The 25,396-nt window shown below is 65.8% G+C and overlaps 3 protein-coding genes across 12 annotated transcripts; 1 reads left to right on the forward strand and 2 right to left on the reverse strand.

The window, feature by feature from the left end:
* On the reverse strand, positions 1–11,146 carry MIDN (midnolin). 7 transcript variants are annotated; one of them, XM_045800220.2, is made up of 9 exons: positions 9,960–11,146; positions 6,245–6,885; positions 5,085–5,172; positions 4,839–4,901; positions 2,739–2,867; positions 2,339–2,653; positions 2,025–2,199; positions 1,556–1,816; positions 1–877 (listed from the first exon to the last, which is right to left on the reverse strand). In XM_045800220.2, the coding sequence occupies exons 2-9, from the start codon at positions 6,475–6,477 to the stop codon at positions 597–599; spliced, it is 1,545 nt and encodes a 514-aa protein (XP_045656176.1). In that variant the 5' UTR covers positions 6,478–6,885; positions 9,960–11,146; the 3' UTR covers positions 1–596. The 7 variants fall into 7 exon arrangements, with proteins under 7 accessions (XP_045656176.1, XP_045656175.1, XP_045656177.1 ...); XM_045800219.2 differs by lacking the exon at positions 9,960–11,146 and adding an exon at positions 8,095–9,062; XM_045800221.2 differs by lacking the exon at positions 9,960–11,146 and adding an exon at positions 8,095–9,059 and having other exon boundaries at positions 2,025–2,172.
* On the forward strand, positions 2,333–25,068 carry CBARP (CACN subunit beta associated regulatory protein). 4 transcript variants are annotated; one of them, XM_045800207.2, is made up of 11 exons: positions 2,333–2,391; positions 15,796–15,963; positions 18,128–18,241; positions 18,329–18,468; positions 18,732–18,796; positions 19,140–19,284; positions 19,499–19,670; positions 19,862–20,050; positions 20,483–20,693; positions 21,937–22,120; positions 22,991–25,068. In XM_045800207.2, exons 2-11 carry the CDS (start codon positions 15,913–15,915, stop codon positions 24,069–24,071), a joined length of 2,352 nt encoding a protein of 783 aa, XP_045656163.2. In that variant the 5' UTR covers positions 2,333–2,391; positions 15,796–15,912; the 3' UTR covers positions 24,072–25,068. The 4 variants fall into 4 exon arrangements, with proteins under 4 accessions (XP_045656163.2, XP_045656164.2, XP_045656160.2 ...); XM_045800208.2 differs by having other exon boundaries at positions 2,338–2,391; positions 15,800–15,963; XM_045800204.2 differs by lacking the exon at positions 2,333–2,391 and adding an exon at positions 13,521–13,739.
* On the reverse strand, positions 11,288–13,522 carry ATP5F1D (ATP synthase F1 subunit delta). Its single transcript, XM_045800230.2, has 4 exons — positions 13,382–13,522; positions 12,653–12,806; positions 12,071–12,159; positions 11,288–11,920 (listed from the first exon to the last, which is right to left on the reverse strand). The coding sequence occupies exons 1-4, from the start codon at positions 13,520–13,522 to the stop codon at positions 11,798–11,800; spliced, it is 507 nt and encodes a 168-aa protein (XP_045656186.1). The 3' UTR covers positions 11,288–11,797.
* Positions 25,069–25,396: the final 328 nt, after the last annotated feature.

A 25,396-nucleotide genomic window follows, 5' to 3' on the forward strand; every position in this document is an offset into this window, starting at 1 on the left:
TTGTTTTTTTTTTTTTTTTTTTTTCCTGGAAAAAGAGACCAAGAGAAAAAAGCACAGATGTGGAGGAGACCTGGCCGGGCGGCGCAGGCAGTCTCAGGTCGCCGTGGGGCCTGCCGGCCGCCCTGGAGGCCGGGGTGCAGCTGCAGCGGGGCTTCCCTCCTAGGCCCTGCCCGTCTGTAAAGTGCATCATGAGGCATCTACGTTTTTGACTTAAACCTGAAGGGGTGGGGGCGGCTCCCTCGTCTCGTCCCACTCTCAACCATCTGGAGTGACTGCTACATATCTGGGGCTTGGGAAGTGGGCGGGGAAGGACCCAGCTCAGGCCGAGGACGGGAGCCGGCGACGGAGGAAGAGGCGGGGAAGTGTGAGCTGAACCAAGGAGGGAGGAACCAAGTCCATGGAGAGTTCGGAAAACCATGGTAAGAATGGCAATTAAAAAAAACAAAACAAAACAACAAAACGAAATAAAAACAAAACAAAACAAAAAACCAGAAGGAAGCTGGTGGGGAGGGAAGGGGCCTCCCGCTGCCCTGACCGCCTGCCCTCCGCGCAGGGGGGACTCTCGGCCCAGGGTGGTGGGGCGAGGGACGCGGGTCCTAGGCCACCACGAACTCTGACTTAATGTCAGGGTTGACTTCCGGCTTCCAAACGGAGTCCTCGAAGTCGAGGCCCAAGCCGGAGGCCTCGCTGGGCCCGCCACCTCCCCCTCCGCCGCTGCTGTCGCTGCGGCCGCCGGCCTTGCGGCTGGGCGGCCAGTGGTAGGGGCCCCGGGCGTCGCGCCGCGCCTTCCTGCGGAGCCGTTTCTGCTGGAGCAGCAGCTGCAGGCGCTCCACCTTGCAGCGGGTGGCGCGGTTTTCCGTCTGCCGCAGCCGGTCCCCTGAAAGGAGGTAGTGACTGTGACCCCGAGCCCCTCAGGGCAGAGGCCAGACACCCCCCAAGCACGAGGCACAACCCAGCCTTCCTGGCTGCGATGCAGAGGAACCCCGCTCCAGAGGGGCTACCGGATCTCCAGCGGAGCCCTGGGCCCCGTGGATTTACTCAGACGCAAGGCGTCTCGAGCCCCAACAGCTGCGGGCTCGGTGCCGGCAAGGCCGGGTCCAAGGCAGGCACTCGGCCCACCACCAGGCCGCGTATCAGGGGGAACGTGAGCCCTCAGGCTGGTGCCTTGGTTTCCCTTTCATGACCTGGGCTGGGGGCCCGCCAGGCAGAACAGGGAAACTCAGGATTTATTGGGGATAACTGGGTCTCTGGGGGACACAAGCTGCCCCTGGAGCAGCCCCAGCCCCCTCCTTCATCAGACTCGGCCATTCACAGAGGCTGCACCTGCCATCTGGACAAGGTGCTGGGGGGGAGGGTAAGAAGGAAGTACCCCGCTCAGGAGAGGACAAGGACACTTTGTGCCCCCAACACACATGCTCCCTTCTCTCCACTCTTGTGCAGAGCAGGGCGAGCAGCAGCTGCTGGCCCCCCCAGCCCCCCGTGGGTCAGCTGCTCTGAGCAACGCGCAGGGGGCCTGGCGCAGCCCAAGCGCGGGAGGGGTGTGCCGGACACTCACCCAGTGGCTTGCACGTGCGGGCCTGGCTCAGGGAGGCCGGGGCTGTGGCCCCCAGCTTCTCACAGGAGGTAGTTTTGGGGCTGAGGTCCGGGGCAGGCGAGGCGGGTGTGCACTGGGCATGGCAGCGCAGCTGGGTCAGGGATGGGGGCATGCCCTGGTAGTGCCGCGTGGCACTCAGAAGGTCATTGAGGATCTGTAGGATGGTGCCGATGTCACGCCGCGGCCGCCCGCTGCTGTCCTGGCAGTTGGGGTGCAGTGTGCCTACGGGAGGCAGGGGGGTTGCTGGTGAGTGCTTGAGTGATGGACGTGTGGCCTGTGAAGCGCGGGGAGGGGGAGCTGCATTCGCAGACAGCTGGGACCCCAGGATGGGAGTGAGGCACACGGGGGGGCCCCTAGCCTCCTGCGTGGTCGTGCATGTGCCAGGAGACCCAGGGGGAGGGGGGTGGCGCAGGGGTACCATGAAACCTACCAGAGAAGGTCCCTGAGAAGACCCCCGGGGCGTGGTTCACGAAGCTCTCAATGACGGCTCCGGGTTTGCGGGAGCGGGAGGCGGGGCTCCCCCCGGGGGTGGAAGTCGGGCTGGCACCAGCGCTGACAGGGGGTGAACAGTCCATCTGCTGGTCGGGGAGAGGGAGGCAGGTAAGCTGTGGGGGGCAAGGACAGTCCCTGGAGTCCAGAGTCTGGGGCCGGCCTTTCGTCCAAAGTGCACATCGGGGCCTCGGAGCCCCGAGCCTCCCCAAGTCCAGGGAAAGTCCGAGAATGAGCCTTCTTCCCCGGACTCACCTCAGGGCAGGTGGCAGAAGCTGAGTGCGATCGGAAAGAGCCGGCGGTGACAGGTGAGGGGGACGCAGGGGCGGGGCTGCTGGACATCGGGGGAACTCGGGCAGTGCCAGACATGGGCCGACAGGGAGAGGACACGGGGGCGGTCGCGCTGGGGTCCCCGCGGGCGGCGGCAGCGGCGGCGGCGGCGGCGGCCAGCACGTGGCGGTGCTGCAGTGGGGCGTGCTGGGCGGCAAGCTGCAGCTGGACGAACATCATGTGGTCGCCCACTCGCAGCGCCAGGGTCAGCGGTGAGCGGCCGGACAAGAAGTCACTGACCTGCAGAGAGGGGCCCGTCAGCACCAGGGCCCCCGCCTGCTGCGCCCCCAGCCCGGCCCGGCCCCGGCCCCCCGCGCTGCGTGACCTGGGGCCTCTCGCCGCCCCTCTCTGGGCTCTGGGGTCCCTGTCGGTGCCACGGATGCTTAAATAAAATGAATCGGTATTTCCGGAAGACGCCTCCGCCAGCCCGGCCCGGCCCGGGCGCCAATGGGGGCTGTGGGGGACAGAGGCGGGTCAGATGGGGGGGCCTGGCCCTCCCTGGCCAGCTTGGTTCTTTCAAGGGGAAACTGAGGCCAGAGGGGGCAAGGCCCCGTCAGCAGTCACTGCCCTTGAATAACCCCACCCTCCCGGCCCCCGATCCTCTGCCTGTGAATGCGGGAGAGGAGCCAATCTCAGACCCCCTCCCAGTTAAGCCACCCAGGCAGCAAGTGGGCGGGAATTCCTGGACAAATTCTTCTTCCTAACCTTTGCTTTCTCAAGATAAATATTTATCTGTCCTGGGTGGGGCTGAGGCTGAGGGGGAGGCTTAGCTGCTGCAGGAGGGGGCCCGGACAGTTCTCTGAGGCCTGAGTCCCGTGAGACCTCCACACAGCCCCAACACAAACCCTCAAATCTGGTGGGTGGTTGGGGGGGGCGCATCTGAGCCCAGTCTGCACTGGGCTCGTCCTCTGGAGCTTGGCCAGTGCTGAGCTTTCCCCAGGGGCCAGGATGGTGGTGGTGGTGGGGGGGGTGGAGGTTTCTGAGAAGTGACATAGGCCGGGATGACTCAGAACCACCACCTCCCAGCCCTCCGCTGGCAGCGGCTGGCGTAACCTCCACTTGGGGGCCGTGGGGAGGAGGCCAGGGAGGCGGGCAGTGTGCAGCCCCCACCCCGAAGCCTGGTCTGTATGCCCCCCAGCCCCAGAGACTCCCCTTGCAGGAAGGGCCTGGGGTGGCTTCCCAAGAGCAGCTGGGGAGTACCCCCTCCACCCCTCCGCCCTGCAACTTCCTCCCTGGGGAGGGCGAACAGGAGGGCATGACTCGGTGCCAGGCGGGGAAACAGCCCTGGGAGCCCAGTCACTCCGCCCAGTGCCCCCCCTCCTGACGCAGGCACCCTGGGGCGGATGTGAACCAAAGACACCCCTGGCCCCCCTGCCAACCACAGGCCCCCCCGTGAGCAGAGAGTTCGGTTCACATCTTCACCAGGAAATCCAGTGTGGCCCCCCACCCGGCTCCAGGGACCCCAGCTCTGCCTCCAGCCCACTGGCCCTCCTGATGGCAGACCACCCAGCTCCAGCGCCCCTCTTCCTCCTCCTAGGTAGCTGGTGAGGACAGGATGCTACATGTCGGGGAGGGGGCGAGGGCCTCAGGGCAGGAGGAAGGGAAGCGGCTGAGCAGGTTTCCTGCGGCCAGCCCAGCCCAGCCCACCCCCTAGCCGGGGCGGGCAGCAGCCTGCTTCCCCCACCCTGGCAGCAGGCGGATAGCTGAGGCCTGTGTCACCCTCCTGGGAGGAGGGCCCCGCCGCCAGAAAAATGAGGAAAGGAGGAGGTATTAAGAAAAAAAAAGAAAAAAAAAAAAAGCCTGCAACAAAACCGGGAACCCGGCTGTGGGCCAGTCCCTGCCTTCCTCCTCAGCTCCTGGCTAGTTGCTAAATATTTTCCTAACATCCTGTCTAGGCTATGGCCCTGGGGCTGGGTGCCCCCCTCCCCCTTTAGGGGCAGTGAACAAAGACCAAAAGGAGAAGGGGGAGGGGTGACTCCCCACCCCTTACAATGGGGTCAAAGAAGGCGGAAGGAGTGTCACCCAGGCTGGCCCCTCCAGCCCACCCCCCCCGAAATAAAAAAAAAAAATAAAGAAAAAAAAGGTCACCCTAGGGAAACCGCAGTGGCTGTGGAGCGGGTGCTCCTCAGTATGGGGCTTGGGGACCTGGGGCCCTCGGTGTGGGAGCGTGGGCCAAGGTCACCCCCGCAGGCAGGCTTGTGAAAGCCCAGCCCCCTCCCCCCATGGCAGCCACCGTGGGAGAGAAGGCCCTCAAGGTCAGGTGGTGAGTGCGAGGGGGGAGGAGGAAGAGGAAGCTGGGTGACCAGGCCAAACTGGCAGGAAGGCTGGGCGGTGCGCCCCTCCCTCCCCGTGGGTCTCCTGGGAGCACCCCCCCCCCCCCCCCCCCGCCTCCCCCTGGTCTGGGAGGGACCGGCGCGGGTCTTACCTGCGTCTCGGTCAGGCTCTCCAGGGCCTGCATCACAGACTGCTCTGGCCTTGAGGCCTGGGACTGAAACAGAGGAGAAGCCGCTCTGAGCGTGCGTTCTGGTCGGAGCACTGGGGCGCCAGGGCAGGGGAGTTGCTTGCTGGCGGGGGCTACCCTGGCAGGGTGTGTGCTGGGAACCAAGCTCTCAGGGGAAGGGGCTGCCCGCCTGCGCCAAAGCCTCTGGGGCACTGTGCCCCAGCCATTTACCATGAGGCCCGCCTCCACGGTGGGCACCAGCGTCAGCTTGCTGCCATCCCCCACGCCGAACTCCTGCAGCTTCCCCGAACTGAGCCGGCTGGGGGGAGGAAGGAAGAGGGTGAGGCCAAGGAGACAAGGCAGCGACGCGGAAGCACGGGCCGGGGCGGGGGGGGGGGGGGCGCTGGCTGTGTTCCTGGGGGAGATAGGGGAACCCAACCCACTCTATCCCTTCCTGTTCTCCAGACCAGAGGAGTGGTATGTCTGTGTGTGGGGGGAGTGTCAAACACCTGGCCCCAAGGGCCCCCCATGCAAGTGGCTCAAACCTCCTTCCCAGAAGCCCCAACTCTGGACTAGGCCACCACCTCTGCATCTCAACAAAGCACTTTTCCATCACCCGGGCGCCAGTGCACCCTTGCCGTCCTCTGCCACCCTCCCCTCATCCCTGCCGTCCTCTGCCACCCTTCCCTCACCCCAAGGCCGGCCCTTGCTTGTAATTCACCAACTCCAGCCCGGCGCTCCTCTTTGTGGGAACCACAGGGCTTAGCCTTTAGGGTCTTTTGCGGGGCCGGGCTCCCCCTCCTCCCTCCCTCCCTGGCGCAGGCCGCCGCGGCTCAGACAAAGGAGACCCTCCCCCACCCGCCCCTCCCCCACTGGGGCCCCTCCGCTGGGGATGGACACTGCGCGTCCCTGGAGGCCCGCGGGGGGAGTGCTCCCCGGCCTGGAGGCGATTTAAATACCAGGGGGGAGGGGGAGACTACAGGAGTGCTGGGTAGTTAGAACAAAGGGGGGTAGAAAAACGCAAGTAGGAGAAGAAAACAGCCAGACATAGAGGGGGGCACCGAGCAGACGCGGAAGCCAGAGGGAACACAGGCAGAAATGCAGGCAGCCTCGCCCCCCACCCCCGCTGCCGGGACCCCCACGCCGACCCGGGACTCCAGCCTTCTTAGGAGGGGAGGGGGCCGCCCTCGCAGCCGCTTTGTGCAGCGACCCCGGGCGGGGGAGAGGGCCGAGGCAAGCAAGGCCGAGCAGAGGGCGCCCGAGAGCGCGCGGCGCGCCCCCGCCCCCCGTCTGGCCGCCCCCTTCCTTCCCCGTGCGGCGCGCTCTTTGTTCCCGCCCGGGGGCCGGGGCCCGAGGGGGCGGCGGGTCCGGGGGCGGCGCGCGGTACCTACGTGTCTTTGTGGAGCAGCGCCAGGCGCTCCTTGGGCACTTTGAGCCGCTGGGACAGCCGCTTGCGCAGCCCCTCCACCGTTTCGTCCGGGGGCACCGACAGCTCATAGCGGGTGCCCGTCGTGCTGTGGATGGCCAGACTCATGGGCGCCGCCTCGGCCGCCGGGCCTAGCTCGCAGGCGCCGCCGGGGGCCCCGCGCCGGCAGCTCCGGGCGCCGCCGGGCTGCGGCTCCATCCCCCGCCCGCGCTGGAGGGCTGGGGTCCGCGGGGCGCCGCCAATCCTCGCCGCGCCTCCGGGCAGTGCGGGGGGGGGGGGGCTCCCCGAGCCGGGGGTCCTCCGGGTTCCTAGGGGAAGCGCACGTCCCCTTCGAGAAAGTCCCAAGAGCGGAAGGTGAATCAAGAATCAAAAATCCGAGCAGCGCTCCGGGGTCGCGTTGGCTCGTCGGGGCGCCTTCCGGGGGTGGGGACTGCACTCGCGGCTCCTTTCAAGGACGCTGGGCGTGGGGGAGGGTCCGGAGGAGGGGGCGCCGCTTAGGCGGTCGCGCTCGGTACCGTCCGCCGCTCGGGCCGCGCTTCCCCGCGCGTCCCCTCCCTTAGCAACAGCCGTCCGCGCCGCCGCCGCCGCCGCCGCCGCTTGAAAGATCTGGGGGTGAAAGTAACAAGAAAAAAAAGTTATAATGTATCAACGTTCCAAGGGGCGGGGCTGCCGCCCCCTCCCATTCACTACTTACTCCGCCGGCCCTGCGTCGGCCAATCGTCGCGCGCCGAACGCCCAGTCGGCCGCGCGGGCGGGCCAATAGGAAGCGCCGCGGAGCTGCCCCACGTGGCCGCGCGGGACCGCCCCTCGCCCCGCCCACGGCCCGGCGGCCAAGGGGAGCTCGGCGGGGGCGGGGCTGGCGTCGCTCCGGCCCGCCCCCGCGCTCCACCCGCCCCCGCCGGGGGCCATTCATACTGCCCGCAACAAAGGGCAGACGGCCCGAGGGGGATCGGATGGGGGGGTGGGGGGCGGCGCGGGGTCCCGGGCCCGGGCGGCGGGGCGTGGGGGCAGGCACCGTCCCCGCACCGGGAGGGGCAGGAAGCCGGGGGACCTCCCCCCGCGTCTGTCCGGGAAGCCGCCGCGAGCGGAAGCGGGAGGCGATCCCCGCGCTTCGTGGCCGGGCTCTCAGGAGGTTCGGCCGGCGGGCGTCCCCCACCCGTGGGGCTTGAGGTCCCGGCGAGGAGCGGGGCTGCGGGCGGGGCCTGCACCCCGGTGACGTGGGCTGGTGCCGGGAGGGACCCTCCCGCGCCGGTACCACCTCGCGTCCCACCCCTGTCCCGCGGGCCGGGCCCGCTTCCCGAGTCGCGCCCGCCCGAGCCGTGACGTGACGCGGCGTCCCCGGCTGCGCCCGCGCGCGCCGCTTGGGGCTGCGGTGAGTCAGCAGCGCCGGCGCGCCCCCTGCCGGCCCCGCCCGGGAGCGCTGCCTGAAGTCCTGGGGAGGGGGCGAAGAAGCTGCCCCGGGGCCGGGGAGAGGCCTACGGGACTGCTGGCGAGGTGGGAACCTCCGCTAAGGGTCTGAAGTCTCTAAGGCGGGAGACTGAGGCCGCGCAACGGGAGAAACTGAGCCTGAACAGCAACTTGCTCAAGGTCACTCGCGGGGTAGGAAGAGTGCCCGGGAGGCGGGGCAGGGGCTGAGGTCTTGCCTGGGCGGTGCTGCTTGCGCCGAGCCCCTCCCATCCCACGACCCGAGGGGCTTGCCAGGGCTGGAGATACCCCGAACCCTGCCTGCCCCCAAAACAAAGAAAAGTGGGGCACCCTTAAGAGCCTAGAGTGGGGACCCTCCTACTCGTCCGGTGAGATCCCACCCGCACTCACCGGACGCGGCCAGTCCGAGGTCTCAACAGTCCTGAGTGTACCCACGTCTGGGAAAAGTGCGCGGTGGCGGGGCAGGTCTGGGGCCGAGCGGGCGGCCCCCAAGCCTTTATCCGCACCGCCTTCCCTCGGGGTGGAGTTTGGGCGGGCAGGGGGCGGAGGGCCGGGCGGCCAGTGACGCAGGCGGGCCCCCGCCCCTGCCTGCAGGCCAGGGCCCTGGGGCGCCTTGAGATCTGGGCCACCCACCCCTTAAGCTTCGCCTCGTACATTGGGGGGTCGCTCCATAAATGCTGTTGAACGCAGGGTCACAAACGGCTGCGCCGATGGGTCGGATCCCCAGGACGCGGTTTCGGGGTGCACAGGTTGGCTCCCGCCCCGCCCCCCTTCCTGCCGCTCTATAGGCCCGGTGCTTCCGCCTGGGGGCGCCCGCGTGGGGGAGCGCAAGGGAGGGGGGTGCCTGAGTCAGCGGCCACGGTCCAGGAAAACAGGCTGGAGTCACCTGCCTGTTGTGGGGGTGCCCCAGCAGCCTGGCCTCCTGCATCCCTTAACGGTGACCTCAGAAGGCATTTATGGAGCGATTAACCTGCGCCAGGCCAGCCTAGTGCAGCCAGTCACCACCCACCGCGCTGTGAGCTTTCTAAGCCTGTTTCTGCAGCTCTCCGCTGCTGTACAGGGATCGGAGAATCCAGCGGTGGGGGCCTGGGGGTGGGCAGGATCACCCTACGCATTTCGCAGACCAGTTAACTGACACCACACACAAGCAGGTGAAAATGTGGCAGGTCCCGTTTCTCCCAGCATGTTGCTGAGTCTGGAACTTTATAAGGATGACCCTGATTGGTGTGGGGCCCTCTCAGTCCTCCTGCTCCCTCTGCCCAAAGGAGGGGACCCCAGGACCTACTGCCCTGCCCCTTGACCATTTATCTGGTTTCTCACTTTATCTGGCCTGACCACCTCCACCCCCACCCTAATAGTGGGCACCCCTCCCAGAGCTGTGTTCCTTTCCAAGGTCTCCATCCTGCTCCCACCCAATGCTCTTGCAGCCTCTGACCCACCCTACCCTCCCCGTTACACCCACACCCAGAGGCTCCCAGCCTCACAGGGTCAGGAAACCTTTGGGAGGGGATCACTGGGGGCTGGGATTGAGGGCTGGGTTTGACAGGACAGAGGACTGTGATCCACACAGTGAGACAGAGCTCAGGCTCGAGGGAGTGCTGGAGCCTGGAGGTGAGGCTGTGGGGCACTGCTGAGGGTCTTGGAGGGCCTGCTGCCGGAGGAACATGGGGGTGGCAGAGGGAGCTGTGTGCTCTGAGGCCGGAGCATCTCGGTGCTGGGAGCTCCAGATGGAGCAGGTGGTGCTGGGTCAGGGATTTGTGGCCAGGGTACACAGGGCTGTGTGATCTCGGGTGGGTCTGAGACCTTGCCTTTCAGGTCACCAGGGGAGTAGCTGGTCCTCCTGGAATGGGGGCCCTGAGGGTTCATGCACACTTAGGGGTGGGACATCGCTCTCAGGAAGAGACCATGGCCCCAGCCTGGCTCTACAGGTCCAACTAAGTCAATCCACTTCCTACTTTTTTTCCTGTTTAGAGCATCCACGCTCTAGTCAGTCCCTGGGTGTGAGCACACACACGCAGTCCAAGGGGACCCCCTTCCTCAAAGAACAAACCCTTGTGCAAGCCTGCCCTCGAGGAAAGGGTTATGACCTCCGGTTCCTGGTCGTATGACCCACTCCACCCTCGGTGCCTCCACCCCAGGACAAGGCCCCGGCCAACACAGGCTGTTCCTGCAGGCCCACGTCAGACGTGGGTGTCCCCAACAGTCCAAGGCTCACACCTCCCCCAAGAGGCCTGCTCTGTACTGAGGAATCTTACCTATGTCCAGAGCTGTACCCCCAGAGGCTGAGATCTCTCAGGAAACAGGGGTACGGCTAGAGGGACCGCTGGTGTGGCTGGTGCCGGTCCAGTGGCTTGGCTCAAAGTGTTCCTGTCGTGGTCGTGCTGCGGCGTCCCTCAACCACCACTTGGACCCTCTACCCTGTCCTTGGTCTTATTTAGAGTTCCCAAGGCCTGACCAGGAACTTTAGAACCTAGACTCCAAAACACAGAACAGGGAGAAGTGGGCCTGCACCTGTGAGCCCATGGCTGTCACAGCATTCTCTCGCCTGGGGGTTCCTGGGAAAGTGGGGGCCAGCTGCTTGGGCCCACCAGCCTGAGTAGGGAGACCCAGAGAGAAAGCCCCCATAGCTGTGAGCTTGTCTGGAGGCCCCCACAAGCACAGCTCCCACCACACTCAGCACCAGTGAAGCCACGGGACAGTCATTCGCACGGGACCGTGACACACGAGTACACAGCCCATCTGTGCTGACAACATGCCCGGGGGGGCCTCCCTGTCACCTCCAGGCTGCCAGTGACACATGGGAAGGCCCAGACTCTCCCACACACTCACCTCCCTGGAATCCCCTGCCAGCCCTGCTCAGGCCCAGGGCTGAGGAAGGGGGGTGAGGAGACCCCTCCCTTGAAGTCTCCTGCTGGCCACCTGGAACCAGCTTCTGGGCCACCCCCGTGCTTGCAAAAGGAAGAAATGGAGCAGCACAGAAGCTGCCCAGTGCCAGGGCTGCCCCCGCCCAGCTGCCCCACCCCATCTGGGGCCAGCCCAGGGGCCTGGATGGCACAGAGGTGCCAACACCACCGGGGAGGAGACGCACTGCCAACTAGGGCCACCCACAGGCCGGGTGAGCAGAGGGCGGGGCCTCTGTGGGAGCAGGCAGGACCCGCCTCTTCCCAGCGTGGCTGGGGCGGGCCAGGGAGCCCACAGGGCAGACGGCACAGCCTGAAACCTGGCAGGGCCCCAGATGGATGTCCAGCAGCCCAGGCCTGGTCCAGGAGCAGCAGCCACGCCCCTGCCTGCTGTCTCCCATGCCTGGCCAGCAACTTGTGCCAATCCCCATCCTTTTGGGATGATGGCAAACAGCCTTGCCTGCCACCTACCCTGGTTTCATGGGCTATGCCCCCTGCACACCCCCCACTCCTCAGTTTACTACAGACCCCCGAGGACCTCTTGGGCCACAGTTTCCAAACCCTGGAGGCCGAGGCTGGTATTTAATGCCTTATCCCACTGCAGAAACACAGAGCTGGGACAAAAGCCAAGCAAGGTCCTGAAGACACAGTCCCAGACAGGACACAAAAGCAGCATACACGAGTCGGGTCCCTGGTTTTTAATGGGGGGGCTCAAGCTGGGGGCAGGCTGTCCCACGGAGGTGGCTGGGAGCTGGTCTCCATGGTAGGGTCTACAGGGTCAGAGGGATGGTGGATGGCACATAAGGTTGGGGGGGGAAGGGGGCTGGAAGGTGGAAAGAGAGCCCATGGTGGGGGGACACAGCCCCCTCCCCTCAAAAAGCAGAGCAGGTCTCTGGGCTCACCTCCAGCCACCAGGCCTGTCAGCCCTAGCAAGGAGCCTCTGTTTCCTTGGGCGGGCGGGGGGGGGGGGGGGGGGGGCGGCTCTTGGCGGAAAGCTAGAACTGTGCTGCCCCCTGGCGGCCTTCTCTGGCAACACCACTCCCTCCACAGGAAAATCCCTCTAGACGGCTTGCTCACCTTCCTCCCCACCCCTCCCCCATCAGACTGGACCCATGGCAGCTGGTTCAGCCTGCCTGGGACATCCCCTGCCATTCTGGGCCTCGGTTTCCCTGCTGGCAAGGGCCACGCACCGCCTACTCGAGAGCTTTCACCAGGGCCTCGTTGGCCTCGATGCGGATTTGGATCTCAGCCCTGGAGGCCTCGTCTGCTGCCCCTGACAGCTCCGACTGCGCCTTCTCCAAGTTCACCTTGGCTGCCTGCAGGAAGTGGGTAGTGGGTGAGAGCCAAGCAGCGACCCCAGCCTGGTGCCTGCCCCTCCACCAAAACTGAGTTCCCTTCTCCGAAGCCCAGGATCTCCAGGACAACCCAGACCTCCTTGGTACGTCAGTCTCCCCTAGGACACTCACCCCCACATCCAGCATGTCCAGTGTCACGGCCTCCTCAGCCAGCAACTGCACGGAGGAATCAGCATTCACCGTGACGGAGCCGCTGCTCACTACAGAAAGAAGAAGACGTAAACCCTCCACACCCAGCTGTAAGTGACGCGATCACCCCCAAACCAGAGAAGTGGCTCCACAGAGTGGCCCTAGAGTCTAGCATAGGAAACAAGCAGCTGGAGAGAATGAAAGATGCACAGGGGGCCCAGGGGCACCCACTGGGGGCTGGACACAGGAGGCAAACCTTGTTCCTTCAACTACCAGTCCATTAGCTAAGCCAGGATCAGGGATGAGTGGGTAGATCAATCTGAATCCTGACTGTACCTTGGAATTGTGCTGGTGGAAGCACTTCTTGGGATCCACGGTCCTATACTTCCTCTCCATCTGGCCCTCTCGCACAGGATTGGACTTCTCTCTCAGCTACCTGCCGCCCTACAAGCTCCTTAACCCCAAGTTTGCCCTGTGCACTACACTTCTATCAACCCTGGGACCTGACACTGGCACGTGGTGGTGAAGCACGAGCTTCACCCAGCCACATCCTACTGGACTCACCAAAGTACTTGGAGGTAGTGCCGTCCTCAGCATGGACAACAACCAGCCCTGGCCGCAGGACCTGCAGGGTGGGCACGTGGGCCGCAAGGATGCCAAAGGCTCCGGTCTGCGTGGGCACATCCACTTGCCGGACGTTGGCACCGTTGAAAAACACCTGGAAAGAACACACAAGGAACGCGTCTCTGCAGGCCAGTCTTCCAGCGCTCGGGACTGGCCCCCCTGCAGGGAAATCGTCAAAGGCAGGAGGGAACCCTAAGGGAACACAGAGGTTGTCACGCTGGGGCGGATCCTTGAGTTTTGGTCCTCCGCAGCATCTCAGTGCCTGAATCTAGCGCAGGGCCCGTTCACACAGAAAAGGCACACCAATCCAGGACGGGCACACAAGACAAGTGCCCGAGGCTCTGGGACAGGAGGGACGGGGGCGGGGCAGGCCAGTCCGTGGGAGTTAGGATTCCAGAGGAAGGTTACAAACTTGGAAAACTTTATAGGGCTCGGATTCCAGACCCCATGGAAGAGCGTAGGGCGGGGTCAAGAGTGCGGGGTTAGCGACTCTGGGGTTGAAGCCCCGGAGACCCGGAGGCTGGGGAGCCGGGATTCCGGACGACACTGGGGAGGGGAACAAATGGGGATGGACAGCCCAAAGGTTGGGGTCTCCGACTGGGGACCACTACGGGTCCGAACTGGAGATGGCGACCAAGACGGGGTCCCGAGCCAGACCGGCATCCGAACCTGAGTGGGTGAGGCGAAGGTGAAGGACATCTGTCCCGGGCCTGCAGCCGGGGCCGGAGCAGCGGCGGCCTCGGCGTAGGCGCGGGCCTGGCGTACGAGGGCACGCAGGCCGGGACGGTGGAGGACTGCGGCGGGCAGCATGGCGACGGCGGGGAGCGGACTTCGGCCGAACGCGAGAAGTCTGGAGGACGAGGAGGACGACGCGCGGGGACCTCTGGGAAGAGGAGTCCAGGCAAAGGCGCAAACGCGAACTACGACTCCCTGCGAGCCGCGCACGACATCGACAGGACGCATTACGCCCCGCGCGCAGCATGCTGGGGGTTGTAGTTTCCTTCCAGTCCCAGCTACCAGCCGGGTGGTAAGATGGGGTGTGTGTCAGTGGGGAGGACCAGAAGTCTCCGCGCAGCAGGGGTCACTCACTTGAATTCAAGGTTTTGGGGGCGCTCATTGGATGCCAGGCGCTAGAGCCATCAAGAGGGAATACCAAGATTCCGGCTCTGGTTTGGGGCGGTGGGAACGTTTAACAAACACTCAGTGTAACGAATATACAAATCATATGGCATGTTAGAAGTTAAAAAGTACTTAAAAGAGAAAAGAAAAGCCGACTTGGGGGTCAGGATGGGGTAGGCTGCGACTATTAGAGGTGCAGACGTGCTGGGAAGGGCATCCTAGGCGGAGGGTCTGGCGAGGATAAGCGCCCGGCGCTGCAGGCGAGACTCGGATGCAATCCTCCAAGGCGCCGACAGAGGGCACCCAGCGACCGGAGATGCACTCGCCGCGGCCCCGCCCGGCCCCCGCCCCCGCGCGCCGTTGACGTATGGACGCGTGCGCGGGCGGCCCGGGGCTCCGCTGACGTCACCTCGGCTCGCGCAGCCTCGCTCGCGGCGTTGACGTCAGCACTCCGCCCCCGCGCTCACGCAGGTGGCGCCTCGGGCCAGGCCCCCAGACCCACATCCTGGTCTCCGGCAAAAAGCGGAGTGTGGGGTGGACGGGGTTGGGGTCCACACCGGGGAGGGCTTTGGCTGAAGAGCGGAGGGGTGCAGGCCAAAGGGGAGGTAGTGTCACACCTGGGCCCGGGTCTGGGCAGGTGCGTTGCGACGCGGTGTTGCCCCGGCGACTTCCCAACCCCAAGGGCTGCCTGCGCCGTAGCTCCCTGCCTTCCAGCATCTGGGCCGCCTGCGACCAACACAGAGGAAGGACCCAGGCCTAGTGCCCAGACCCCCGCCCCCTCTGGGCCAACACTGTGAGGGACAGTTGGGGCATCCTGGCCCACGGTGTGTGTGTGCAGAGGGAAGCCCCATTCGCATTTCTAGGGGTGTGTCCTGTGCGCAGTCCCAACCTTTCCCAGAGCCCGGTACCCCACACGAAGGCAAGCCTGATCTACCTAATCAGTAAGCTTCTCGAACCCATCCGCTGGACGATTTCTCTCCAATTCCTACTCCAGGGTGGCCGATGGGTAAAGGCGGCACCTGTTACTCAGGCCCCAAACCTAGGGTTACCCTGGAGATCTCCAGTGGACCCATCGGCATGGCTTGTCCACTCAGTGGGGCCACTATGGCCACCGTCACCGGTTTGGATGGCCCCAGTCTCCTCCCCTGTTCTTGACGCAGATGAGTTCACACACAGCCAGAGGCACCATGTCATTCTCCTCCTGGCAACCAGAAGGTGGCTTTCCTTGTTCCTTCCAACACAACACGTTGTCTACAGACATACTTTCTTACCTCAGGTCCTTTGCACATTTGGCTCCTCCTCACTTGAGCCAGCTTTTCCTGGGTATTTATCCACTTAACAAGCACATTCTTGTCTTTAATGTGCCAGCCCTGTGCTATGCCTGGAGACCCAGCTCCTGACTTGGAACTCACCCTGTAGTGACGGAAGGGGTGAGGAGGGGCACAACACACTGGAGCAAATAACAGGCGACATGCAGGGCCATGGAAAGGAGCAATGGACTGAAGTGTGGAGCGGGGATTGCTGTTACCACAGGTAGCCAAGAGGAGATGCACTGAGACTTGGCCATTTAGGGAAGAGTGGAAGGACGCCAGGCAGTGAATCTTGAAGCTGAGCGGGGAAAGAGCCTCTGAGGTCCAGCACCTACAAGTGCAAAGGCCCTGAGGTTGAAGTGGTAGTGTCAGTTTTCACTGGTGGGGAAAGGGGTCACATTGTGTTGAGCCTAGGGCCAGGTGGGCTGGGCTAGGACCGAGACCGCGCTGGTGCAGACTGGTGTCCTAAGCATCTAAGAACTCAAGGCACGATTCTCTGAGATGGAGAATGGGGAGCAGCTTTGGGGTTCACCAGGAATGGAGTTTCTGCCAGAGTAGTCCTGAGGCTGGGCATCAGGGGCTGGGTAGGCCATGGTGGCATCCAGCCATTCAGATTATATTCCATTATCTTTGCTCATTATTTGTCCCAACAAGGCAGAGCTGCACGTGAACCTGACAACGCCGACAGCATATTACGGAAGAAAACGGGAGGCATGTGTCCACCCTCCCCCCGATTGTGCATCCTGGGGACCCCCAGGTTGGGAAGAACCGATGGACCCGACTCCTCCCCTTCGTTCCCCGTCCCTCCGGACCCTGGGAAGGGTCAGGAGCAGTGTCGCAGGGGGAGGGGGTGGAGACTCAGCCGCCGCGGGAGAGAGCCGCTCGGCGTGGGGAGGGGGCGTCCGGGAGCGCAGGCTCCGCCCCTCACTCCCGCCGGAAGGGAAGGGGAGGCGGTGGCCGGCACGCAGCGGGCCAGACGCCGCGGCGAGCGCGGCGGGGGCGGCCGGCCCGGGACCGGGTGGCACCCAGCGGGTCGGAGCGGGCTCGCCGCCAACGCGGTCACGTGCGCGGTCCCTCCTCTTGCGCCTGCCTCCCCCGCGCGCCGCGCTCTCCATTCATAAATTCTCCGCCTGCTCCGCGGCCACCGGGCACCGGAGCCCGCCGGGAACGCCGCGCAGCCGCCCGCCCGCCCGCCCCCCATGGGCCGCGCGCCCCGGCGCTGAGGTAGGCGCGGCGGGCCCGGGGATACAACAAGGCGGGCGGGGGCAGGCCGGGGCCGCGCGGCCCACGGGATCGCCGCCAGCTCCGGACCACCGGCCCTTTCCGCGAGGCGGCGAGGCCGGAGGGAGGGAGTGGGGGAAGCTGGGGCGGGCGTGGGGGCCAATCTGCGGGGCTCTGCAACCTTCGTTAGCGGCCTGGAGGGCCCCCCCCGCCCACGCCTTTCCCCAGCCTCAGTTTCCCCTGTGAGATGCAGCGAGGGCGATGGCGTCTTCGTCTCCTGGATTAGCCCGAAGCGGAGATGTGCCCGGAGTCCGGCTCTCTGCCTCTCCTTGAGGGCTCGCCATCCCGCCCCCGGGGCCGGTTGGGGGCGCGGGGATGGGCGCGGTGGCGAGCGAGCTCGGGGAGGACCAGCTGGACCTCAGGGGCGGGCCCGTGGGGAACGTCCGCCCTCGGGTCTGGTCTCCGCCTACCCCTAGGAGTCCACCTCTCTTCCCCCTCGGCTTCCTGCCATCTTTTCTGGTCTCCTGTCACGGTCCGTGCGCTTCTGCCCCCTCCCCCTCCAGCCGGAACTCATTTCCCGACCTACATAAGCGCGCCCCATCTCCCTGAGGATACCCGGCAGCCGCGGTCATTCTCGGACCGGAGCGCTGAGAACACCTGGCTTTCGCCAGGACTCCCCCACCCCCGTTCGCTGGGCCTGTTTCCCCGGTGTCAAGTGGGGTTAAAACCCGAAAGGGTTGGGGACGCTGGAACCTGTGCACAGGCTCCCCTTTTCCTCTGGGGAAGGACCGAACGCACGCCCTGCGTCCTCAGAGCTGCGGGTCATCCCGGCCCGGACTCTGCTGCTTGAGACCCCAGAGTGCAGTCTCCGGTCCTTCCCACCGGGAGGAGCTGGCGTTAGGGAAGGCCATCAGGTGCAGTGTCCAGGCAGTCGCTTTCCCGAGGGCTGAGCGCCCCTCCCCCGGCCTCAGTTTACCCCTAGCATGAAGCAAACGTGGAGGCTGCTGGCCTGCTCGGCCAGAGAAGCTGCTCGCGGAGGCGCAGGGCCCCGCGCTGGGCACTGGCGGGGAGGCGGCTGCAGCAGCCATCTTGCCGCCCAGGACCGGCTCAAGCCGCCCTGCAGGAGGCCTCCCTCCCCCGCGCCCCCTCCTCTCCCCAGTGTGCCCTGGCAACCCCCCCTCCCCGCTCGGCCCGCTCGCTCAGTCTCCATGGGAACCAGATTCTTCAGGGCTGGGAACAGATGCGCCTTCTTTGGCCTTTTCGCTCCCACTAGCACTGGGTGGAGGGGGACAGCTACCTCCCGGAGTCGTGACTTGGTAGTCACTGAGCTCAGTCCCTTCGTCCCCCTCCACGATCCTGGTACCACTGCCCATAGGACCAGTCTTCTGGGGCTGCGGCAGCCCCCTCCTCTCCCCTGATGCGGCTGGCAGGGCCCCTGAGGTCTCACGGTAGTGAGCAGACATCCTCAGTGTCCCCATTTCTCCTAGGAGTGCTTCCCCTTTTCTGGGCAGGGTTTCCGGCCAGCTGCTACCTTGCTGGGCCGGCCCCACCGGCCGGGGAGGTGGTGGAGAGAATACACCGCCCCCATTTTAAACACGGGGAAACGGAGGTCCCGGCCTTCATCTAAGCGGGGTGGGGGCTGCCTCGGGGCTCTCCTCCACCTCTCCGTGAGTCACTGCCCCAGGTGGACTCCTACTCCCACTCCCTGGGAGCTAGGAGGGGGAGGGGACAGAGGAGCTGGTCTGAGCAGGCCCTGCCCCCCCAGGCCCCTCCTCCTAGCTTCAAAATGCAGCCCACGCCCATCATGGCCACTGCCGCCAGCACCGCTGCCACGGTTGCCCTGACCTCGAGGTGGGACAACGCCACCGGCAGCCCCACCGTGAGTGAGGGGGATGGAGTGGGGGGGGATGGGCAGGGCGGGCCTCCAGCGGCCACGCCCGCGGTCCTGACCCGTGCTGGCCCACAGGCGGAGCCTGACCCCATCCTGGACAACTCCGTGCTGCTGGTGGTGGTCATGTCGCTCTTCGTTGGTGGCACGCTAGTGGTGCTGTCCGGCGTGCTGCTCCTGTGCAAGCGCTGCTGGGAGGCCCACCGGCGCTTCAACAGGTGCGCAGCCCACCCACCCCGCGGCCTCCCTGCGGCCCGTGCGGGCCTGGAGCCGGGCGACCGTGCAAGCGCGGGCCAGGACGCACACGTGCGCACACGCGCGTGTGCTTGCAGCAGGCGTTGTGTCAGCCTGTATGGTGTTGGGGGCCTGCTTCTAAGTGCCTGGGGAGCACGGTGTGTCTGGACTGGGGCTGGCCCGGTGAGGTCGGGTCCCGGCAGGTGGGCCCTCCGTCCCACCTTGCTGTCCTGCCGTCCCTCCCCAGAGCCACGGAGGAAGCAGAGAAGACCACCACCACCTACCTGGACAATGGCGCTCACCCAGCCCAAGGTGCGGCGCCCCGCCAGGCCCGCCCCCTGCCCATCTGCCCGCCCTCCCGCCCGCCCCCTCGGGCCGCCTGACCGGCTGTGTCTGTCTGTCTCCCCCACCAGACTGGGCGCAGCTCGATTCCGACTCATCTCTGTTTCCTTAGAGCCCGCGCGTAGGTGCTCACAGGCGCGTGCTGAGCGAGTGAGTGTGTGAGCGGATGTGTGAGTGCCCACCCCGCCCCCCGCCCTGTCCCAGCCCTCAGTCGGACCCCGCCCCTCGCCCCCTCCCAACCCACCCCAGCCGGCCGCCCGCCCAGCGCCAGGCGCGGCCCGCCTGGGGCCCACCCTTTCGGCTCTCCTCGCAGACCCCGACTTCAGGGGGGAGGACCCTGAGGGCCAGGATGCAGAGACGGAGCGCTTCCTGTCCACCAGCTCCACCGGCCGCCGGGTGTCCTTCAATGAGGCAGCCCTGTTTGAGCAGAGCCGGAAGTCACAGGACAAGGGCCGCCGGTAAGGGGTGGCGCCACAGGAGGGGACCCTGTCCCCAAGCGAGGTCACCAAGCCTGATGCCCTGTGACTGGGGGGGGGGGGGTGCTGACCTTGCCCTTCCCCAGAGCCGAGGGGGTAGATGGTGGAGCCAGGGACAGCAGCGGGTGCGGGCTTGGGCATTCGCGCTGCACATGGGGCTGGCTGGCGTGGTGACAGGCAGCCGTGCTGGGCGCAGGTACACCCTGACGGAGGGGGACTTCCACCACCTGAAGAACGCCCGCCTCACGCACCTGCACCTGCCACCCCTCAAGATCATCACAATCCATGAGTGTGACCTGGGCGAAGCCAGCGCCACCACCCCCCTGCACGCTGCCACCGCCCCCAAGGCCAACCTCGCCATATTCCAGGTGAGTCCACGGGTGGGCCAGCCTGGGGCTCAGGGGACAGGACAGCCACCCTGTAGCCACCCTCTCTCTGGGCTGGGCCCCTCATCGTAGGACAGGGAGGGGGGCCTGGCTGGGGTGCACAGTGGGCTGTGGGTCCAGCACTCCCCCTCACCCACCCGTGCTCTTTGACCTGTTACTGCTTCCTCCCCTAGCCCCCGGGGAAGGCCCTCACCGGCCGCTCCGTGGGCCCCAGCTCCGCCCTGCCAGGTGACCCCTACAACTCAGCCGTGGGCCCTGCTGACTTCGAGATCAGCCCCTTGGCATCCAGCGACTCCGGGGAAGGCACCTGGGTGAGGGCCCCCGAGCGGCCCCTCCCCTCCCTGCCCCACTCCAGGACACAGGTCAGCCTGTGGCCTCCCCCCACCCTAACTCCCCTTGTTCCTGGTGATCCCCCTGCATGGGAGGAAGAGGGGTAGGTGTCAGACTACACAGCCATGCCACACATGCACAGAGCGTTCCAGCAGCTGGAGAGGGTAGGGTCAGCACCCATTCCAAGCCAGGGGGTGAGTGCTCTTGGACACTCACCCTCAGAAAGCCCTCTGTCCGGCACAGGGGAGAACAGAGTTGGCCAGTGCTGGCTTAACCCCTGAGCTTAGCACAGCTTCCGCCCAGCCATGGAGAGCATTTGCTGCTCTTCTGCATTCTGGGTGGGGCGTGTTGGCACTGTCTGCCAGGGCTAAAGCTGCCCAGAGTGCAGAGGCCAAGCTGGGGCCAGCATGTGGGGCAGCAAGGAGAGGGTCCTCGTGCCTGACAGCATTCCTCTTTCCTTCCAGTCGGATGCAGGTACCGGGAGCACCAAGCCTGTTGGGCCAGGGGCCACGACAGGACCCGGGGAGGCAGGCCCAGGCTCTGGGGCAGGACCTGTCCTGCAGTTCTTTACTCGCTTGCGGCGCCATGCCAGCCTGGACGGGGCCAGCCCCTACTTCAAGGTCAAGAAATGGAAGCTGGACCCCAGCCAACGGGCATCCAGTCTGGACACTAGAGGTGAGCTGTGGCCCTCGGTGGAAACTGGGGCCCTGAGGGTAGAGCTCCAGCTGCCAGGTGCTGTGCCAGGCAGCCTGAGAGAAGAAGGCTCTGCACCCAAGGAGGAGTCAGTGCTCTTGAGGGGCCCCGGGCCCCTGCCCATGCTGGCCAGCCGTACCCATTTGCCAGTGGGCATCTCACCCAAGGGCTTACAGCTGGTTGGGTCACATACTGTGCCCCAGTAAAGCAGGGGGCTGGCAGACCGTAGCCGGGATTGGTGAACTTCTGTAAGGCACCAGACAGTAGTGCTTTTGCATTTGCGGTCTGTCTGACAGCGCGGAAACAGCCGTCGACTGCGTATAAACGGGTGTACGGATGCACAATAAAACTTACTTACAACAATAGGTTGCAGGCCCATTTGGCCTGTGAGCCAGAGCATACCCACCCCTGAACTAACGACAGCAGCCCTTCAGTCCCATGGACCCTGGTCATGTAGAGCCCTGGATGTAGGGCTTCCTTATCCTCAGTCCAAAGCAGGAGCGTGGCGGGGGGGGGGGGGGGCTCGATGGGGAGGTGAGCACCGACGGCTCGAACGATCCCTGCCCAAGGGAACTCAGCCAGGACAGCACAGGCTGCTGCCCTGTGGAGGTGGTGGGTCCCAGAGCCAGGACAGGTAAGGAGAGAGAGCGTAAGCAGGTGCGTGGCTATGACGGCACAAGCCCCCTTGCTGGGGCCTGGCTCCAGCGACTGCGGGGAGGGGAAGGCCCACTTCAGCGCCTCTGGGAGCGGAGATAGATTCCTGAGGATTGATCAGGGTCGAACGTAGGTGCAGAAGTGCCAGAACCTGTTTGCTGGCTGACTAGCCTCCCCTCCCCCCTGAGGCTTTCCCACCCAAGCTTCTCCCAGGCCCTTCAGGGGTCCCATGGGTGGAGGTGGGGCTGGCAGGAGGAGGACCCCCTCCTCTCACTGGCCCCCTGCCAGCCTGTCCCTCATTCTCCCACGCGTTCCGGCTTCTGCACTTCAGCTCAGCTGTGCCTGCCGCCAGGTGTCCAGTGCAGGTCTTTGCTCTGGTCGCTCCTTTCTGGCCAGAGCTGCTCTGGGGGCACTGCCACCACCTCCACACCTCGACTCGTACCTGCCCTGGCTTCTCTGTTCTCTGTACCCACTCACCTGGCCCAGGCTGGTACTCGCTGGCCTCTGGGGTGGGAGTGGGGCCCAAGGCTGAGCAGGATTCAGGCGGGCTGACACGCCTTCCTCTGTGCAGGCTCCCCCAAGCGGCACCACTTCCAGCGGCAGCGGGCAGCCAGTGAGAGCACAGAGCAGGAGGAGGGGGACGCCCCCCACATGGACTTCATCCAATACATTGCCAGCGCAGGCGACACTGTGGCCTTCCCGCCCCCCCACCCCTTTCTGGCCAGCCCCACCAGCCCATCCCCCACTCTCGGCAGGTATTTTTCAGTAGATAGAAGTGCTAGGGGTGGACCTGTGGGCCCCTGCCCTGCCCAGTCCCCACCCCATCGTCCTGGGGAGGGCTCTCCCCGCCCTGCAGACATGTGGTCACATTCCTGCAGTTCCACCATCCCTCCTGGAGGCTGCCTTGCTGGGGCCACCTCTCTGGCATGCATCACTAGAGGGAAACAGGGGGAGACGGGGTAAGGGTAGGGGGCAGGTGGGGGCCCTGGATGCTGGCCCCAGGGTCCCCAAGACGGGATACCTGCCCAGTTAGGGCTGCCAGGGGTATGTGCCTGCTTGGATGTTACCGCTTCCTGGTGGAGTCCACAGCCTGATGGGCTCTGCTGTGGCCTGGTGCTCCTTCCCACCTGCCCACGTTCCTGAGGGCTGCATGGCCTCTTCTTGGAAACTGTGACCCCTTCTGCCAGCAGCACCCCACTACCCCCCCAGTGGATGGGGCAGTGGGGTGGTGAAGTCCAGGAGTAGAGGCTGAGTGGGACTACACCTGGTCCAGTCCGTCCCCATCCAATCCCTTCTACCCTAAGACGTTAGGAAGAAAGCAGCTTCCCAGAATGCTCACGCTCTCTAGGTGAGGAGCCAGCCACCTGCACTGCCAGTAGGTGTTTGGGTCAGACACTAAAAAATGACCCGGCTGAAAAGCAGGTGCCAGGGAGGCTCAGATTTAACCAGAAAACATACCCTGCAACAGGGACTGGCAGCATTTTTTAAAAATTAATTTTCCACAGAGCCTGGCCAAGCCTAGGGGGTCCCCACCCGTGCCCACCCTTCCGGACCCAGAGTCGGGGGCTGGGGAGAAAATGCAGGGGCGCACACAGCCTTCTTGACGGCTGCGGCCTGGCTTGCAGGCTAGAGACAGCCGAGGACGTGGGCGCCACGGGAGGAGCCAGCCCCGAGTCTCCCCCAGAGCGCAGCGGCGGTGCGGGGCCTGAGCAGCAGCAGGAATCTGATGGTGAGCGGGACTCGGGGCCAGAGCAGGCCCAGACCATCTACCGGGATATCTGGAGCCTGCGCGCCTCTCTAGAGCTGCATGCCGCGGCCGCCTCGGACCACAGCAGCAGTGGCAACGACCGCGACTCGGTGCGCAGCGGCGACAGCTCGGGCTCAGGCTCCGGGACCACCGTGCCCACTTTCCCACCGCCCTCGCCGCCACCCACACCACGGTCTGCGGAGAGCGAGGCGGGAGGTCCGCGAAAGCTGCTACAGATGGACAGCGGCTACGCCAGCATCGAGGGCCGCGGCGCGGGTGAGGACGGGCTCCCCAGCGCGTTCGAGAAGCGCTCTTCCTTCACCAGCGCCGGCCACACGGCCACGGTGGGCAGCAGTTTCGAGGGGGCGCTGGCGCCCACTGAGGCGCCCGCCCGGCCCCGCAGTCCCCGCGCCTGGCCCCGCCGCGCCCCGCGCCGCGACTACAGCATTGATGAGAAGACGGACGCGCTCTTCCACGAGTTCCTGCGCCACGACCCGCACTTCGACGACGCGCTGCCCTGTGCCTCCCGCCACCGCGCACGCGCGCACCCTCACCCCCACGTGCGCAAGCAGTGGCAGCAGCGCGGCCGACAGCACAGCGACCCGGGCGCGCGCGCCGCCACCCTCGCCCCGCCTGCGCCCCCATTCGGCCCCGACTCCCGCCCCACACGCGCACCTCTGCGCCGAGGCGACAGTGTCGACTGCCCGCCCGAGGGCCGCACGGGCGATGACCCGGCTGCGCCCGCCATCCCCGTCATCGAGGAGGAGCCCGGCGGCGGCAGCGGCGGCTGCCCCGGCTCGGGCCTGTGCGTCGGGACCCCGGGGACGCTGCTGGACAAGCTGGCGGCTGGCATCGAAGACAGACTCTTCCCGCCGCGCCTCGCCCAGCCTATCGCCGCGGCTCCCGCGCTGGCCGCCGCCGCCGCGGCGCCAACGTCTCCCGACCACAGCCCGGCCTAAGCCCTGCGTCCCGCGCCCACCTCATCAGCTTCTCCGGCGCCACTTGGGACCTCCGCCGCGGGACACGCCTGGGGTGCGACGCTCAGGCGTGCAAACGCCAGGACCGCGGGGCCGCGCACGTCCTCTATCTGTCCCCCAGGTGCGCATGCTCACGTCCTCGGGACACCCTCGAGCTGCCTCCGGTGCGTGCGCGCACAGCCCCCACGGGCCTCTGAGCCGTGTCTCTCTGCGGCTCCTCAAAGTGCAGGGCTGGACTGGAGGGAGCGGGGCAGGTTCTCATCTTCGAGCCCGAGGGCCACGTTCATCTGCCTTTAACCCCAGACATCAGCCTCCGGGTGGTGGCGTCTTGGGCACAGAGCACCCGAGGCGCACGCCCAGAACCTGTACCTTGGATGGTTCATGTGGAGGAGCTCAGTGAGGCGCATGCGCAGGGCGCCCCAGCGGGGCCAATGGAGCCTCGAGGGGGCCCGCTGCACGCGCTGGAGTTGGCAGTGGGGCGCATGCGCCGAGGCCCTGGGACCCGACTGCAGGGGCGCCGACGAGGGGCGTCAGGCCCGCTCGCTCTGGGCTGGCAGGTTGGGTGGAGGCCGCAGCCGCCGAGCCCCTGAAGCTGTTTACCTCACCGCGGCATGTGCTCGCGGCAGTCTGCGCCCCCTCCTCCGAGCAATAAACCACGGCCCGCCGCCGCTCCCTCCTGCCCACCGTGTCCGAGTCCCCGCGCCCGCCCCAAGCATGAGTGGGCCACCCGCCCGCCCCGCAGTTGCACCGTCCAAAGAGCTGCCAGAACTCATTAATGTTTGACGACACACAAAACCCAAACGGCCAAGGTTTCAAGTTTCCCAAGCTTTATTTATTGCCAAAAGATGGGGCAGCCCTCGCCTAGGGCCGAGCTGCCCTGCCCCGCCCCGCCCCTCGGAGCTTCGTGCCGCGTGTGTACCATCCAGTGATGGAGTCTATTGTGTTTGTTCTCTGGCTGATTATGAGTATCTACCGCACACTCTTGCTGAGTCCGGGTTTTCTCTGGGTACCCAGGAGCACAGAGACCTTGGGAAGAGGGTCAGGGCCCTGTGACCAGGTAGCTAGCTACCTGGCTGCTGCACTGTGGGCTGGTGGGGCCTGGGGCTGCGCAGAGGGCCCTGCTGAGCTTTGGGGAGACCGGTCACCGCTGAGAGCACTGATGTCCAGCGTGGCCAAGGGCTAACCCCCATGGAAGCCCCAGGTCTCACCCCTCTGCAGACCCCAGCCTGCCCCCGGGCCTGGGAGGTCCACAACAGGGGCTGGGACTCAGCTTCCCTAGCTGCAGGATGTGGTGGCACCCAACAACT

Source organism: Ursus americanus, chromosome 14, assembly GCF_024610735.1.
Source record: "Ursus americanus isolate L20-20 chromosome 14, mUrsAme1.1.p, whole genome shotgun sequence".
In the NCBI taxonomy this organism is placed as follows: domain Eukaryota; kingdom Metazoa; phylum Chordata; class Mammalia; order Carnivora; family Ursidae; genus Ursus; species Ursus americanus.

Excerpts from the sequence above, each read along its gene's own strand:
- CBARP (XM_045800204.2), top strand. The coding sequence starts at position 13,521 with ATGGCGACGGCGGGGAGCGGACTTCGGCCGAACGCGAGAAGTCTGGAG. Across the intron at positions 19,285-19,498 it reads TCACAGGACAAGGGCCGCCG|GTACACCCTGACGGAGGGGG; the intron begins GTAAGGGGTGGC and ends TGCTGGGCGCAG. Across the intron at positions 22,121-22,990 it reads CCATCCCCCACTCTCGGCAG|GCTAGAGACAGCCGAGGACG; the intron begins GTATTTTTCAGT and ends CCTGGCTTGCAG.
- ATP5F1D (XM_045800230.2), bottom strand. The coding sequence starts at position 13,522 with ATGCTGCCCGCCGCAGTCCTCCACCGTCCCGGCCTGCGTGCCCTCGTA. Across the intron at positions 12,807-13,381 it reads CCTTCGCCTCACCCACTCAG|GTGTTTTTCAACGGTGCCAA; the intron begins GTTCGGATGCCG and ends TGTTCTTTCCAG. Across the intron at positions 11,921-12,070 it reads TGGACATGCTGGATGTGGGG|GCAGCCAAGGTGAACTTGGA; the intron begins GTGAGTGTCCTA and ends CACTTCCTGCAG.
- MIDN (XM_045800220.2), bottom strand. The coding sequence starts at position 6,477 with ATGGAGCCGCAGCCCGGCGGCGCCCGGAGCTGCCGGCGCGGGGCCCCC. Across the intron at positions 2,654-2,738 it reads GGGGCGGCGAGAGGCCCCAG|GTCAGTGACTTCTTGTCCGG; the intron begins GTCACGCAGCGC and ends CCCTCTCTGCAG. Across the intron at positions 878-1,555 it reads CCGCACGTGCAAGCCACTGG|GGGACCGGCTGCGGCAGACG; the intron begins GTGAGTGTCCGG and ends ACCTCCTTTCAG.